We start from the raw sequence: 16625 nt of genomic DNA, 5'->3' as shown, positions 1-16625 counted from the left end.
CTGTGGAACATGACGGGAAAACACTTAACAAATCGTAGTATCATTTATACGAAAGCACCGCGTTATAACTGAAGTATTAAACTGAAAAACGTTTAATACCGTTTAGAAAAGTCTGCTTCCCACTGCTGGTTTCCACACAGACGGAGGGTGAGGGTCTCACGGTGTGGACTGGCCATCTGACATACCGGGCATCGTCCCGGTGGGCCGTTGACCCAATGTGGGCCGGTCCGGTCCGCTATGTTTTGTTTTTTTCTCTCTCTCTCTAAATTCCCTCCAATTGGGCCGGCCAATGGGCAACAGAGGGCTAGCAGTGTGTGGCCAGCATTGACACAGATTATTGGTCTATGTTTGTCATTGTCAATCAATCATGGGCTGACATTCTCAGAGAGCCCTGGTAGTGCTGTCAATCACAACAGCAACCAGGGTGGGCTGGACCTCATGGCATGGGCCGGAGTAGGCCTACAGATAAAAAAAATTAAATTATCTATTTATGGTTTCACAATGACTGAGTCACAGTTGAAACAAATGCGTTTCAGCTCTAATGCTGCTACTGTCTGTAATATGTTTCTATTTAGATTATTTGTCAGGATATTTTGTTATTATTGTCCGAGTCTGGTTTTAACTAATGCTGGGCTTACACAAAAAGATTTTCCATTCACAGACTAAAAACTGCAAGAGAGAAATTAGCGTTGGATCAAGTGTGATATTTAACAAGCGTTTTGTAGCTATGTAGATATGGGGGATGGAGATGCAGCGACCACAGGATGTCCGTTAACTTCCTGTTCTGGTTTCACACCTTTCTTGTCAGCAGCACAAGAGACACAAACTTGAAAATCAAAAACAAAAAAAAAAGCAATTTGCACTGCTAGTTGCAGCTCTAATGCTGCTACTGTCTGTAATATGTTTCTATTTAGATTATTTGTCAGGATATTTTGTTATTATTGTCCGAGTCTGGTTTTAACTAATGCTGGGCTTACACAAAAAGATTTTCCCATTCACAGACTAAAAACTGCAAGAGAGAAATTAGCGTTGGATCAAGTGTGATATTTAACAAGCGTTTTGTAGCTATGTAGATATGGGGGATGGAGATGCAGCGACCACGGTCCGTTAACTTCCTGTTCAGGTTTCACACCTTTCTTGTCAGCAGCACAAGAGACACAAACTTGAAAAACAAAAAAAAGCAATTTGCACTGCTAGTTTTTCCGTGTCCTGTGGACACGGAAAAACTGGTAGCGCGACATACAACAAAAACGACGAATTGCGAGATGATGACGAGTCAATCAAGATCAAAAAGCATCTCTTCCTTGACCCAGAGGGACTACAATACATCATCTGCCTTAATTTGAGGACGAGTACACTACCTCTCGTCGCCTCCAGATGGGGGTGCGGGCAGTAGCCCTATTTGGGAGTCTCACTCACACAGCGGCAGATTATTTTATGATTACTAAAAAAGAGTAATAGCGCCCAACGTCATGGCCGCTGATATTGCATGCACACTATGGTGCTCGAGAATTACATGGGAAAAACTCATCGACTCACAATTATTTTTCACACGCATCACCATTATGAAAAATGACCTTACGGTTGTAAACCTATATCTGCACAACTGTTGACAGGTATCAAGATAGTGTAATCATAAAGTTAGTGAATACAATTAAGTTGACATATATAGCAAGTTTTATTTTGTGAACAAGCATGCTTCAACCTCATACACACACAACTCAAAAGATACAAGGTCTAAGAGTATCCATTGCTTTTACCGCCAAGCAATACCATCATTCCACATTCATAGAAGCTGCTTACTTTCAACTTGTTCCGTTTATTCAAGGCTAAAAAACCACAGGTTAGCGTCAGGAAGCGTCCCGCCGTGGCGAGCGAAGGGTCTTCGTTGAGGTGAGCCATGGAGTGCTGCCTGTGACCCATGTCTTCGACGATGTCGGTGGCTCTGCCCAGCGACTCCCGAGGCTTACCTCTGGGTCCAATAGTGAGAGCCCTCAACGCTGTACCAAGGCACAAGTTAAACCCCCTCTCCCCCACCCCACCCCTTCATATCAAACTTGTTTAAAAAAAAAAAAGACAACGAACTGCGTTGCACTTCCGTTTTACAGTGTTCACAATTGCAAGTACTATGTTGTTCGTTGTTGTCGTCGTCGTTTTTAGTTGTGCATTATCGAACGCACAAAGGAAAGGGGGCGGGGGGAGTGAACACCGGTATCTCAATAACTCTGACATAGAGGACGGACACCAAAGGGTTCATAAGTCTGTGGGTGGTGGGGCTGGGGAAATTGATATTCATCAGCATTCATGATGAAGCCCCCGCCCACCACCGGCTCATGTGCTGGTGTCTGACATGGAGGTCTCCAGCATCATGTCGCTCTCATTCATGTCGCACTCGAGCGCCAGGCAGCGGCGCAGAGGCGTCTCCGGCGTCTCGGTGCCCCCAGCCGCCTTCTCCTGGTTGGGCGTCTCCAGTGACATTACGTCGCTGTCGTCCATGAGCGAGGCAGAAGCCGGCTCGCCGGACTCCGGCGACGCGTTCAGCACCTTGACCAGCGCCGGCGTGTTGAGGTTGCTGCGTGCTTTGTCCTTGATGTCAGTACCTATGGCGGTGGCGGTGACATTTATTGAATGGAAATGCATTTGTGTTTTTGTGAAAACATGTTTGAAACTTGTTTTTCGTTTGCCCTTTACCTATATAGGCGTCCGTTTCCCCGATGTACATTTCGATACAGTGGCCGAGCATCGCCACGGAGAATGTGTCATCCCTTTTCAGTCCCAGTGCCTGGTAGAAATGGAACGGTAATTGCAAGTTAGAAAAATGGTACAGCGCTTTGTTAACTCAACCTCTCATCCCACGTAAAATTGTCTCCCGGAAACTGGAGAATAGTCATTGTAATACTGATCATTAAAAATAATGATCTCCAAAGTCTAGTCCTCAGCTAGGCATGCTGGAAATAATGATTGAATAATCTATGTGGTACACTTTTCAGGGGTATGAGTAAGGCCCTGAACCATAGGAGAAGTGCACAAGTGCTCACTGTGTGAAAGTAGTCGATGGCGCTCTCGAAGTCGCCCATGAGGCTGTGGACGTAGCCTATGGCGGTGTAGGTGGAGGCGTGCTGGGGGATGAGTACCAGGGCCTGCCGGTGGTACTCCAGGGCAGAGTCGTACTTCCTGCAGGGAAAAACACAACCACCAGCTCAGTAAAAGGTGGGAACCCATGACATAAATCACCTTGTAGTACCTGCAAGTTGAGACCTGCACTGTGTTCAATTTGTTTCCACTACAACCCCCAAAGCGAGTTCATGGCTTTTACCACACTTTTTTGAAATGCCAGACCAAAACCATTAACAGGTAAACGATCCCTTGTTCGAGGTTGCATGGTTTTGATTTTCTAGACAGGATTTGAATATTGATGGCCGCAGTGAAAAGTGTTGGGTAGGTGGGGGAGTGTGTGGATGATGGTTGGTTGCACATTGAGTAGTGTGGACAGGTTAAATCAGCCATCACCAGACACACTGAAGGAGTTCTGTCTCGAGTGAGTGTGGTGTAAAATGATAATGAATACAATTGTACACAACTACATATACATGCGCTTTAACATTGCTTAGACAAAAACACTTTTACGCAAGACAACTCACCACACAAGAAAACAGCATGTTACTGCGCACATGCCAACTCTGCATCCAGCTTTTAAAATATGCTGAGAGGCCATGCATATTGCATAATTAATTCAAGTATCTTACCATACATTCTCAATGAGTGCACAGATTATGCAATGTGACTGGGGTTGAACAAACGGACACGTCTCTTGGTAGTTCAGTGAATGCACGCAAGGGGAGAACAATAGAACAGAGTGCACACTAGGGCTTCCCCATTGAGCATCCACTCTGGATAAAATGAGTCTCTCTTCCATTGATAGTATTCTCTCACCTCTGCAAAGAGCCCTGCCTTTCCACCTTGACATTCACTAGAGGATAAACAGTAGAAGTGATTTGGATTTCATAAGAGGGGCAGCACTTACTTCAGTTTTCGACAAACATGACCCAAGTTGTTCAACAACGGCTCCCATTTGTCCACCGTAACCTGAAATCACAAAACTAAATGAGCACACGCTATAATGACAGAGATATTATTTTTTTCGCTGATGTGAGCAGCTACCTCATTTCCAATGGCTTTGATCTTTTCCATTGCGTCAAGGAACAATTTCTCCGCAGTCTTCCAGCTGAAAAAGCAGATGAAGAATAAAACTTGCTGATCACAGTATATAGTGTTTAAAGGATGAACATGTGTACAGCCATGTACATGCATACGTGGCGTTAGAGTGTGAGTGTGTAGCATGATGAACATGACTCACTCTCCATTTTGAAAGGCAACCACAGCAACTTCGTGCATGACAAAGGGGTCTTCGGGAGCGATGCTGAGGGCCTGGCTGAAGAAGCGCTCGGCCAACTTGGAGTTGTTGGTCAGGCCGTACTCCAGGCCGATGTAGAGCATGGGCAAGTGGCACCTTGGTTCGGATACAACAGGTGAGCAACAGAGGCGAGTGCTGAATGAAATTTGTCTGAGAGCTGGATGACGTGGCTCCAAGCCTTATCATGAGAAGCATGAGGACTTTGTCTAGAATCTAATAAATAACCCCAGCATGATTAAAAATCTATTTTAAGTCACTACACCATTTGCGTTCCTTCAATATCTTGACATTACCACCATGCCCATAGTCTCGTTCATCATACGCAAAATAAAAAACACCTACCCTTTCATCAGCTGGGCGGCTGTGAAGTAGGCAGCCATGGCCTGGTCGTGTTCGCTCTCCACGGCAAACGAATGGCCGTAGGCTATCCACGCCGGCCCGTACGTCCTCTCTAGCGTCGTGGCTTTGCTATGGGACGAATGAGACTAGTCAAATAAGCGGAGGAGAGGCTGACAGTCCATCAGTCTGAACGGAGGCCCACGGGGGCTCCTTCACGGGGATCGACGACGGCCGCTTGCCTCAGGTATCGCCGTGCGTGTTCGTTCTTGTGACCCACCATCAGATAGTAGCAGCCCACCGCAAACCACGACACCTGGGTGGGGAAGAGAGGTCGCGTTTGATTGGTCAGAAAAGCATTCGGAGCGGAGGGGGGGGGGGGGGGGGGGGTAGGTGGGGAATGTCTGGATGGTAAGGGCCAACGCTTACCGGATTGTTGGGATACAGGTCGACGAGCTTGTGCGAAAGGAAAAAGAGCTCTGGGGATGAAGTAAGCGAGAGGGGATAAGGTCATGAAGCAAACATTTCAGAAATTGTATCAGATTATTAGGGGTTGCAATTTATATACAAACTTAAAAGGAGTACATATTCCTTTTTTTGGCAATAGTTGGCTTACCATTAGCTTTACTAAGCTCCACCAGCGTTCCTATGTGTACAGGTAAGCAGTTGGCATGGAAAGGGTCTTGCACCATCACCCTGGAGAGAAATACAGGATGCAAGAGGATGAAATAACATATCATATTGGGGGGAGGTAGGATAGGTCTCCTGCACAGTCAATGGGCTGCGTCCATTTCTTTCTTTTTTTGTGTCAGGTTGATAGTGCTGCCTCAACCCATTCCCCCCCCCCATTTCGTTTTTTAAATATCCAATACAAATTAGATACATACATCGACGTAAGTTTGTAGCACATCTTGAAATCACAGTTGTAATAATGCCTCTCAGCAAGCGAGACCACCACATCCAAGTTGTCCTGGAGACCATTAACCATCTCGGGTACCACCAGATCTCTAGGCTTGTTGTACTGCAGAAGATATGAAGAGAAACACAGGGGGTAGAAAACACAGTATTAGGATAGAATACATGTCTACTCAACGCTATGGAAAGTCAACAATACAATCACAATGAATTAATTCATAACAAATAAGGACAAGGGCCGCTTAAAAGACAGTAAACCTGTAGTCTGGCTGAGCGGAAATGGACATCTATAGCGCTAGCGTCGGATTCCACCGCTACTCCTCCCCTTCCTGTTGCTGGCTTTCCCGTATTGTGCTCCCCCTCAAACTCGGAAACTAGGCAGTATGGCGACTTTTGAAGAAGACTTTGACGGCTCTGTAAAGCTAGCATGTTTGGCTCTTTCCGTCGAAAAAGGCAAAGAACTTCAAAAGATTTGCTTACAGCATTTGCTGAGGAATAAAGATGTTCTTGCATGTTTTCCCACAGGCTATGGCAAAAGTTTTATACATCAAGCGTGGCCTATTGTGTGTTCCGTTCCACTTCACAATAGCACCTACGGTATTTGTTTAACAGCGTTCTACAAGAACCACATATGAATGTTAAAACGCCTGTCGTTTTGATAGGTCCCGTGAGCTCCTCAAGGGCCAAAGTGTATGGTGGCTTAACATCATTGTGAGAAAGAAACAAACGATGTTTGTTCTTTTTAACTATAAAAGGATCTTCACATAGGCGACATACATCTTTAATCGTTTTTTGTGGCGTTTGCGGTTGGGATTGAGCCATCTCTCTGACAGCCTCTGAACGTGAAGACGTTCCATCAAAATAATTCCCCCCCCGGCACTATTTTGCATGGACACCGCTGCTGCTCCCCGGGGTTAGCCCCGCCCTAGGCGATTGTGATTGGTTTAAAGAAATAAAAACAGGCCAGCCCACTTTCCCCCCGGATAGACGGCTCGAAATAGCGTGGTTACAGACCATTCTACTTGCTGTAGTTTGGTCTGGCTTTGCGAGACTAGTAAACCTGAGAACGGATGTTGCCATGGTTATTGACATTCTGTTCACTTAATAAAGAATTTATTTCTCAATGTTTTCTTTAAAAATGTTTGCAGTCAAAACAAAACAGGTGCATGGGCTCAAGTGCCATGGGAGATACTGTTGTTTTCAAACTATACACATCGAGTCTGTACCTTCTTCAATTTCATCTGGAAGAGGAAGTGGAGCAACTCCTCCTCTTCCTCTATGCACTGTTGACCCAGAGGAAGAGAGTTCAGGAAGTCGTTTTCTGTTGGGGGGTGGGAATGGGAGGAACATATTAAACAGGGTTGAAACGGTACGTGTATTCTAATTGAACCCAAATACAAAAACGCAGCCCCAAAGAAATAACACCTGTATGCACAAACATACACCTATATTAACGTATACAAATATTGTGGGAAGAGTGAAACTTGAGAATAAATGCTCTTTATGTTCATATTCCTGTCTCTTTGCAAACTACACACATTTTGCACGGACAGTAATACAATAAAATAAAATAACAAATTGTCATGGAGTTGCAAGAACAGCATTCTCTTTAGCCAAATACAAACATTTGGACTGCTAGATCTACTCAGAGCTACCCTACTGTAACAGGTTTGATTTCATGTTGATAGACCCTACTGAAACCTTCACACATGAAGTATATTATATGAAACCAAACTATCAGCCGGAAACCATCGGTTAACTACTGTCCTCACCTTCCTGTGCAGTCAGCATGTGGTGGGACGTTAAAAGGTCAAAGGCTTCAAAGCAGTAGACGTCTAGCTTCAAGGCCTCTTTGTAGTTGGAGGTGGCCAGCGGTCGGTTGTCCATGGCATCATAGATTTTCCCCCGCAGGAGGCAGATGGAGCTGCTGATCTAGAAAAGAGGAAGAGGGTGAGGTGAGTGGGTGGTTAGGGAGAGCTGAAAGGGTGCTTTGGTGGTGGTTTCTGAAGGCGGATGAGATCAGACGGAAACCCAGAAATTGTCATCAATTAAAAGGTTAACTTGAGAATAATAGAACAACAGTATGAGTGCTGCATTATTTTCTTCAGATTGAATGGAATTTATTACAAAAATCAGAGACCAAAAAAATAAGAATGCGTCGTAAAAAAGTTATTTTCTTTCCACACTCGACCCGCTACGGATTCTAAAAAATATTCAAGACAAAAAAAAATCCCTTTTTAGGTGCCAGCACCGAACCAAGGCGAAAATTGTTGATCAGGTTAAGACTATTAACATAACAATGATGCAATTGAAAGAACATAACAAAATGTGCGTTGCATAAAACTCATACTATACGACACCTGTTATTAGATAAGACTTACAGAGGCAGGGGACATGCCCCAGTCTTTAGTCAAATCTGCTACACCCTTTTCATCCTTCAAACTCCTGTCCAGTAGCTTCTTACTGGCTGTCTCCTCCATATCCAGGACATCCAATGCCTGCTGGAACTCTTTGGCTGAATACTGAAAGCAATGATAATTTAGTCACAAATCCATATTTACCACAATATTCTCTCAGAAGTTTTTTGTTGTTGTCCTCATAGCAATAATACAAATCCAATGATATGACTTACATGACACCTAGCGGCCAGATATTGACAAGCTCCATACAACTGTGGGCAAGGGAAATATGGTTTAGAGAGTTGATTACAAAATCGACGAGTAAAACCGCATTGATATTGAAAAACACATGACTGAAAGGGTATTAAAATGCTTGCCTTGTCGAGTTTCCTGGATCGCAGGGCATGAGAGGCTCTATGGTACTGAGAGGTCAGATAAAGGCACTGAGCGAGCCAGTAGATATCTTGGGGGTCCTCTGCATACAAAAAAAACAAACAGGTTTTTTAATGAGTATAGGGAAACATCTGCAGCCGCTGTCTGGCTATGCATGGTGCCGCCAGCCGACGTTATCTTTACACTCATGATGAAGTAAAGTGATGTGGACATTGACGAATCCAAACAGTCATAAAAAAAAGAAGAGCAACCATGATCCGTAGGGGAAATGTTTGTCTTTAACGGGCTGTAGAGTATCCAGGATGAAACCCATCTCTGGGTTTTCGTGGACAGAACAGCCACTCACCGTTTGAAAGGGATGCTATTTTGTCTGCCCAGAACAAAGCACTTTGATATTGTTGCTGCGAAACAGGTAACGGAGAAAAGTATTTTAATACAACTTCACCTCCAGGGTTAGAGATGACACAATTCTAAGTTAGTCAAAATAAGTACAAGTTGTGCTATGAATGGCTTGCTAATGAGCTAGCCATACACTAACGTTCACTGCATTTTGTATTTGTAAATGTATTTTCCTTACTTGATCAATGTACTGCCGTACTCGTTTTCGAAGTCTTTCGAGATTCATTTTAAACGTTGTGTTTGCCGCTAGCACTGTTAAAAACTGTTCATTGTTATATTCAAAAGAATAGATGGAGAGTGAGAGAAATGTGTAGTGTTGCTAGATGGTTAGCAGCGTATACTCAAAGCGGCGGCGGCTTCTGCTTCGGTGTACTGATGAATCTTGTTGTAAGAAACATGAACCTGATACATAGTTCCGCTTTATTCCATATTACATTTAACTAAGGTTCAACTTCGTATAACCCTTGCATACCAACAAATAAATGTAATTAACAAGTTTTATGACATTTAAACATATATGCGAAGCATTAGTAACATTCCATATAGTAAATCGACAGAGTTGTGGGTTTTTGGGACATTATTATGTTTAATTATAATAGACAAGTACTGCTACTAACATAAAAGTATCACGTTTTCAGAAATGGAAGCTCAGTCATCTTTGTTTGATGATTCGGTGCCGCTGCAGTCCTCTGAATCAGATGAAATGGGTTTCTCCATTCTCTATATTGACCCTCAAGAAGCACGAAGTGATTCCTCCTGTGCAGTGTTCTGACTTTCTGGTTCTTTTTTCATCTCTTCCTTCTCAACATCTGTTTTGTTATTCATTAAGTGGTTTTCAGGATGGTGTATTGAAGAATCAGCCTTGCTCTTTTCCTCTGAGCATCTCTTGATGGACTTCTCTAGTCCCTGTTGGCCCAATTCCTGGTGAAAGTTGCAACCCAAGAGCAAAATATCACTAATCACATCGGGCACATAATGGGCAAATACAAGGCTAGGAAAAGCCAAGTTTGTTTATATATCACTGTTCAAACACAAAGGCCGTTCCAATATCTTTCCATTGGGTCACATTTCGAAGACTTTAAAACTACACTTAATCAAAGACAATAAAAAAAGACAATCATGTAGATTGTAGCTAACAATGAAATCGTTGAGCCCAGATTAATAACCCAGGTCAGCACATCATTGCAGCAAGTATCTCACCTTAACCACTGTTTTGTGTCTTGGGGGATACTGTGTTATGCTTTCCATCACTTTGAGTGTCTTCAGCCACTCGTCGTGCCAAGCCTTCACGCTGTAGAAGGACCTGCACTGCCCCAGACGAATCAGCAGCACCTGGTTCTCCCCGCTCACCCGCAACAGCTCCTGCCTCCGCCTCTCTCCGCTCAGACTGATGAACGGAAACAATGGGCTGTCGTCGGAAGTGGCGAAAATGATGTGGAATCAGTTGTGAAACCGACTACATAATGTGAAACCGACATGTGAAACCTACCACAGAGTGGCCAACTTTCTATTGAGAGCTTTCAAATCTTTCCAGAGCAACCCCATCCTATTAATCTTTTTTTTTTGTGTGTGCTGTGAATGAAAGCCTCAACAAACCTCTTACGTTCATGCGATTCTGAATGACCTTTCAGACCATTTGTCCTCTTGATGAGAGCTATTTTCTCCGACAGCATGTGGTTGTCCCTCTCAATCTTCAGCGCCAGCTCTTCTTCGAGCTTGCAGTCAGACGTTCAATATTTAAACCGTTCAGAAACAACGAAAGAAAGGGCAGAGGAAAAAATAAAGAATGGAAGAACGAGCATGGAAATGCCTGTTATAGTCATGTTATCGCTGTGGGTTATTTATTTGTTACATTCAGAGCTTTACTGCCATCCAGTGGCCACATCAGGACGCAAGGAGGGGAATACCTGCTGTTTCTTCGACTTCAGAGCCTGATGTCCATGACTCCTTGGGGCAGTTGTGTTTATTGTTGCCTCTATTGTTTTAACCTGAACAAAGAAAAACACAGGCAAACCAGTAATGCCACTAATACGTCTACTATATGCATACTACTTGTACTATTGATTTAGCAGACACTTTTATCGAAAAGGTCTTTGGATATTGAATATATTCCTACATCCCACAATATATATATGCAAGAAGTAGCGGTATTAGACCTGAAGGAGCAGTATTAGACGCCTTGGTTAAGGATGCTCAGAGCTACGTTGAGATAATGCAGATGCAACCCCAGAACCATGTGATTGGTTGTTGAACCCTCTCACCACTAGACTTCCCTCCACTTAACGATGACAAATACAACCAACAGTAATGGAAAAGGGGGTTCCCACAGGAAAGGATTTTAAATAGCACATCATCATACCTTTCTCCTGTGGATCTCATATGACGCCTTGTCCCATTGTATCTGGAGACGCTGGTTCCCAGTGGGAAGCAGTGCATGGTATTCCCAGCGTGGCATCGTTAGACCTGCATGGGAGCGGGGGTTAAAAATAAAGTAGAAAGATACAAAAGGCTTCACCATGTTTTCCTCCAAGCATACCTAGATGGAGAGTCATTTGATTTGGTCCAGAATCATGTTTTTTAAATATACATTACGATGGACTGCATGTTGTCTATGACGTCTTTACCCCTTAGAATAACTTCAGGCCCTGATCGTTGGACTCCCAGTGTGTCTTGCGGCATTCTCCCTCCGGATCAGGGCAGGTTGAATGCAACGGAAAAGGCTGCAGCCTGTTTTGTGCCAGTCATAGGCAGGTTGCCATGACAGCAGCGGCCCGGAGAGCTGAGTTGAATGAATAGTTTGACTCGGTTCGCCTGCTCAACAGGTTCTTCCCGGGGAGCCACAGGCCGACATGGAGAGGGTAGGGTGGGGGGGGGGGGGGGGGGGGGGGGTAGGGGGGAGGGTAGGGTTAAGGTCCTGAGCCTCTGCATTTTGAAAGATGTTTTGAAATCCACAACATGGTTGTTATCAGAAGCAGCCAAGCGTCACGTCGACCAAAGCATGGTCGACGTGAAAATAACTGTTATGGCTTTGTTGTACTAATCTCCTGTCCTTATTTCTAATGAAGCTATGCTGAAAATATGGTGACCTAAATTGTAAAATGGTACGGTATATATTGCATTTTATCGGTTCTGCTTTGAGAGGAAACCTAATCCAGATTTATTTTTAGCCTTGATGGGACAATGACAATTCCGCTCCATTCTATCCTATCCTGTTCAACCAGGCAACGTTAAAGCTGTTTACCTCTGTCAACAGCAACAGCCTTGGTAACTGTTACTTGGAAACTAACATTGCAGCAGACCTTTCTATCACGACACCACACCAAGGTGTGGCAATTTAAGACACTTGCCACACTATTGTTTTACGTACAGCTTGAATTAACAGACATGTCTGACAAATAACTTGTAAATGGTTTTGTTGACTTAAGTGTCCTGCATTGGAAATAAAATGAGTGAATAGTATTTGTAGATCTCCAATGGGATGTCCAAGCTCAGCACAAGATCCATGCATTGTTCTAAGAACATTGTTTTTCTTGAGTGGACCAATTCTTGAATATATCGGCCCCTATTGGTCAGAAATTGAGTCGTCCATCAAATCAGGTAAACATTGAAATGACTACACAAGCAATAGCAGCTGTATTGAATAGATCAGTAATTAAATTAGTTAATTATTAGTTATAAAACCCGTTACAGAAACAATAGGGGACCAAGCAGGTTCGCTGCTCGGACCCCTAACAACCTTTTTGTTGTGTGGAAATAGGGCTCATTCAAAGCTTTCTAGTTAGGAGTGTTTATCTAAGTGTCAATCTTTCCAAGTGAGCGTTTTTTTTGTTCTGCAACAGGGCAAAAAGACAGAAAGACCATCAACTCATCACGCTGAAGTCATCTTCCCTGCTGCTGACACTGTAAGCCATCCAAGTCGTTACAGATAATGTACGCGTTTCCTTGGTCAGGGTTTAAATGGCTGATTCTCGGTGTCTATCTATCAATTCTGTCTTAACTCCTTCACCACCAATCCAAAGGGTCAGTTAATTATCGTCCCATCGCTGTCACATCGCACTGCGTTGGAAGGGATCCATTGAATGGATTACAGGCAGTAAAAAGTCTCCACCAGTATTATTTGTGACGTGGTTTTTACGAGACATGTTGAGAGGGAGATGGCAGACATGAGAGCAATAAAATATAAATAGATTGCTGGGTGGATGGTTGGATACGCTCTCTCTCCCTCTTTGTCAATCTCTCTCTCTCTCTCTCTCTCTCTCTCTCTCTCTCTCTCTCTCTCTCTCTCTCTCTCTCTCTCTCTCTCTCTCTCTCTCTCTCTCTCTCTCTCTCTCTCTCTCTCTCTCTCTCTCTCTCTCTCTCTATCTCTCTCTCTCTATCTCTCTCTCATATATATCAAATCTCTCTGATTAACTAATTGAATTTGATTATTTAATCTAATTTATTGCAAACATGACATTTGTGTTATTTGCTGGAAATACAACAATGGAAAAACACAAACGACACTATGATGTTGTACACTTGAGAAAAAAAAACCAGGAAGTGACAACTTTGAGTGTGCACAATAGATGTCTGTCTGCAGATGGTGGAGCAAGTGGAGCAAACATGAAATGGAGGGCAAGTGTTAACTGGATATAAATGCAATTAATATAGAAAAATGTTTCCTGAAGGTTGATGGTAAATTCAGCCCTAATTGTTTAATGATACGGTGCAAGGTTAAAAGGATACGCCGAGATATCTGTAAGTTGGCGTTGACCTGTCTCCCCCATAAGAGTTGTTTGATTTAAAATTCGGAACACATTGGAAATCTATGGAAAATAATTTATTCCAAAGAGTATTTAAAAGTGTAAAAATAGAAGGATGATGTTATTATCCAAGATGGTGCAATAGATGCTTTCATATCCTCCTCAGAGTGTTAGGGCAGGGGAGGGGGATGTGGTGGGCACCAGAGAGCACCTGGAAATCCCTCTGACTCACCCGGGAGCAAGAGACCCAGGAGCCACAGTCCCCGGAGCCAGAGACCCGGGAGCCGGAGAACGGGAGGCAGAGATCTGAGGGGGCCCCTCACCCAGGGAGGGACACAGAGTAAAATCCAGGTCAGATGACCCAGATGACCCCAACCCAACACAACAAAACACATCGTCACACGCACACACTAGGCTGAGAAAACCTCATGAGTTGTATCGTTCCCGTGGTTTCAATTCCTCTAGCACACACACACACACACACACACACACACACACACACACACACACACACACACACACACACACACACACACACACACACACACACACACACACACACACACACTCACACACACAAACGCCAGTAGATTATTAGCGTAGCATCTTCCATGCGTATTGTTGTCGTACTCTTTCTTTCTCTGCATCTCCCGTGGGTCGGTCCCGTCACGGCCCTAGAAAAACAGTAGGCCTGACTGCTCCCGGTTGGGCCGGCCCGGCCTGCCCTTCCTCCTCCTGTCGGCCTTGCTTCTCCACCAGGGGATGAGAAGGAGGACAGGCTGCATTCTCCTAAGGTTACCATCCATGTTGACTCTTTATTCCTTTTTGGTCTGTGTGATGGAAAGTGGCTACGGTAACGGGCCTCACAGGACCGCCGTGTTTAGAGGTGGGGCACCCCAGTCAGGACACACACACATGTACACACACGCACAAATACACCCTCACACACGCACGCACACACACACACACACACACATACACAAACACGCACACATACACACACACTCTCACTCACACTTACACACACTCAAAGACACACAAGCATGCATGTACACAGGCACACACACACAAACACACACACACACACACAATCATGCATGTACACACACACACACACACACACACACACACACACACACACACACACACACACACACACACACACACACACACACACACACACACACACACACACATACACAAGCATGCATGTACACACACAGACGCATACACATGCAAATAGTACGCGTGCACACACAAACACGCATGCACACACACGCCGCATACATGCTCTCACACCAACAAATTACTGTGATTACAAAGCGGTTCAACACCGGTGTTTCCCTTAATGATTAAGGGCTTCAGCTGCTGCAGAGATGTGTGTTATGTTGTTGTGTTCAGTGGAGGGAGCACGGTTTTCCCCTCCTAACTTTTAAAATGCCTTGTTCTGATCCTTGGCGATCATCTATTGGGATGGTAATATGACCTATTCTAAAAATAGAAACGGGCACCAAGTGATGCCTAATTCTAACTAGTGATGAGATAATGATTGTCCCAATCTCTCTCTCTCTCTCTCTCTCTCTCTCTCTCTCTCTCTCTCTCTCTCTCTCTCTCTCTCTCTCTCTCTCTCTCTCTCTCTCTCTCTCTCTCTCTCTCTCTCTCTCTCTCTCTCTCTCTCTCTCTCACACACACACACACACACACACACACACACACACACACACACACACACACACACACACACACACACACACACACACACACACACACACACACACACACACACACACAGATGAACCAAATAAATCTGAAATAGTACTAAAACTTAAAAATAAATAAGATCTGTGCCATTACACTGAACAAACAATGATTTAATGAGATGTACTTCACCACAAACGTCTCTGCCTGCATATAGAAGTCCCTGTCGTCCAGTTTCCTTTCTCTATAGATTTGATACAAATCTTGCCTGTACCATCCCCTCCCATAAGGATTTTTATCGTTCATTTTAGGATTTAGCATTCATATTAACAATTATTTAAATCATAAAAAATAAAAGGCACATGCACGTTAGATAAGGAATAAATGAACCACGAAAGCCAAGTTCATAAATCCCAATGTTTTTTGTAACGCAGTTAACAAAAGCAAGTTTTCTTCGAATTACGATGGCCAATTCTGTAATTTAAATAATGCAGTCAATTTATAGTCTTCGAGTCAATGATATTATGACACTGCAACAAACATTGGCTATGTAACATAGATTTGCCAAAGAAAGACAAACAAACACAACCACCTCTGGAAAAAACAATTATATCATCAGGTCATAAGACAAAATGCAGTAAAATGCCGTTTATAAATTGACAACACTGCTGTCGTTGCTAATGTGCCCACAGTAGTTTATGACAACGAAGCAGTTCGTTAACCCCTGGCTGCACACAGCCACCCATGTTTGTAAATGGGAAACACTTCCATAGGGTGATATACATCAGAAAGCATCAGAGTTTCTGTCAGTGATACTTGGCCATATTGAGAGGACTTTGCCACGCCTCGCATGATAGACGCTCTGGCGGTTTCAAACCCAACAATGTCTTTCTATAATGAGAATTAATTTCACGAATGAATTAATTCCTAAACAATGACCAACATAATAACCAATGCTCCCATGCTTCCAAAAGTGACGTTGCGATGTACAAGCCATATAAATGCCGTAGCTGAAACGTTACGGTACACAGTAATAGTCGTTTGAAAGACTTTATTGTCCTAAAAGGGCCTTTTATTTTGATGGCGGTTAGTCTCTGCTTCAGGGAGTCTGCCCTCCGCCCTGCTCCTGCTCTTCCTTTTAATACTCAACTATATAGGCATATATCTGTGATATATTTGTACTCCGCACAAGAGCATAAATAATAGAACATGTGGTTCCTGTGAAGATGGGATGGGGGGGGGGGGGCCTTCACAGTGCACAGCACGCTGGAACACTCCAGTGTAGAGAGGTTACGTAACCATAGAGATGAGTGATACAGATAATTAAAG

The 16625-nt window shown here is 43.8% G+C and overlaps 1 protein-coding gene across 2 annotated transcripts; it reads right to left on the bottom strand.

The window, feature by feature from the left end:
- Positions 1–1639: 1639 nt before the first annotated feature.
- Positions 1640–10547, bottom strand: cdc16 (cell division cycle 16 homolog (S. cerevisiae)). Of its 2 annotated transcripts, XM_056580231.1 has the most exons (20): positions 10453–10547; positions 10057–10243; positions 9035–9777; positions 8804–8858; positions 8442–8539; positions 8298–8336; positions 8047–8187; positions 7438–7597; positions 6892–6986; positions 5638–5771; positions 5367–5446; positions 5180–5229; positions 4993–5066; positions 4757–4882; positions 4358–4510; positions 4162–4225; positions 4025–4086; positions 3039–3174; positions 2692–2782; positions 1640–2600 (listed from the first exon to the last, which is right to left on the bottom strand). In XM_056580231.1, exons 3-20 carry the CDS (start codon positions 9080–9082, stop codon positions 2332–2334), a joined length of 1875 nt encoding a protein of 624 aa, XP_056436206.1. In that variant the 5' UTR covers positions 9083–9777; positions 10057–10243; positions 10453–10547; the 3' UTR covers positions 1640–2331. The 2 variants fall into 2 exon arrangements, with proteins under 2 accessions (XP_056436206.1, XP_056436205.1); XM_056580230.1 differs by lacking the exon at positions 10453–10547 and having other exon boundaries at positions 10057–10292.
- Positions 10548–16625: the final 6078 nt, after the last annotated feature.

This window comes from Gadus chalcogrammus, chromosome 20, assembly GCF_026213295.1.
Source record: "Gadus chalcogrammus isolate NIFS_2021 chromosome 20, NIFS_Gcha_1.0, whole genome shotgun sequence".
NCBI classification, from domain to species: Eukaryota; Metazoa; Chordata; class Actinopteri; order Gadiformes; family Gadidae; genus Gadus; species Gadus chalcogrammus.
Note: the sequence above shows the minus strand (reverse complement) of the source record. Positions and strands in the feature narration are given on the sequence as shown.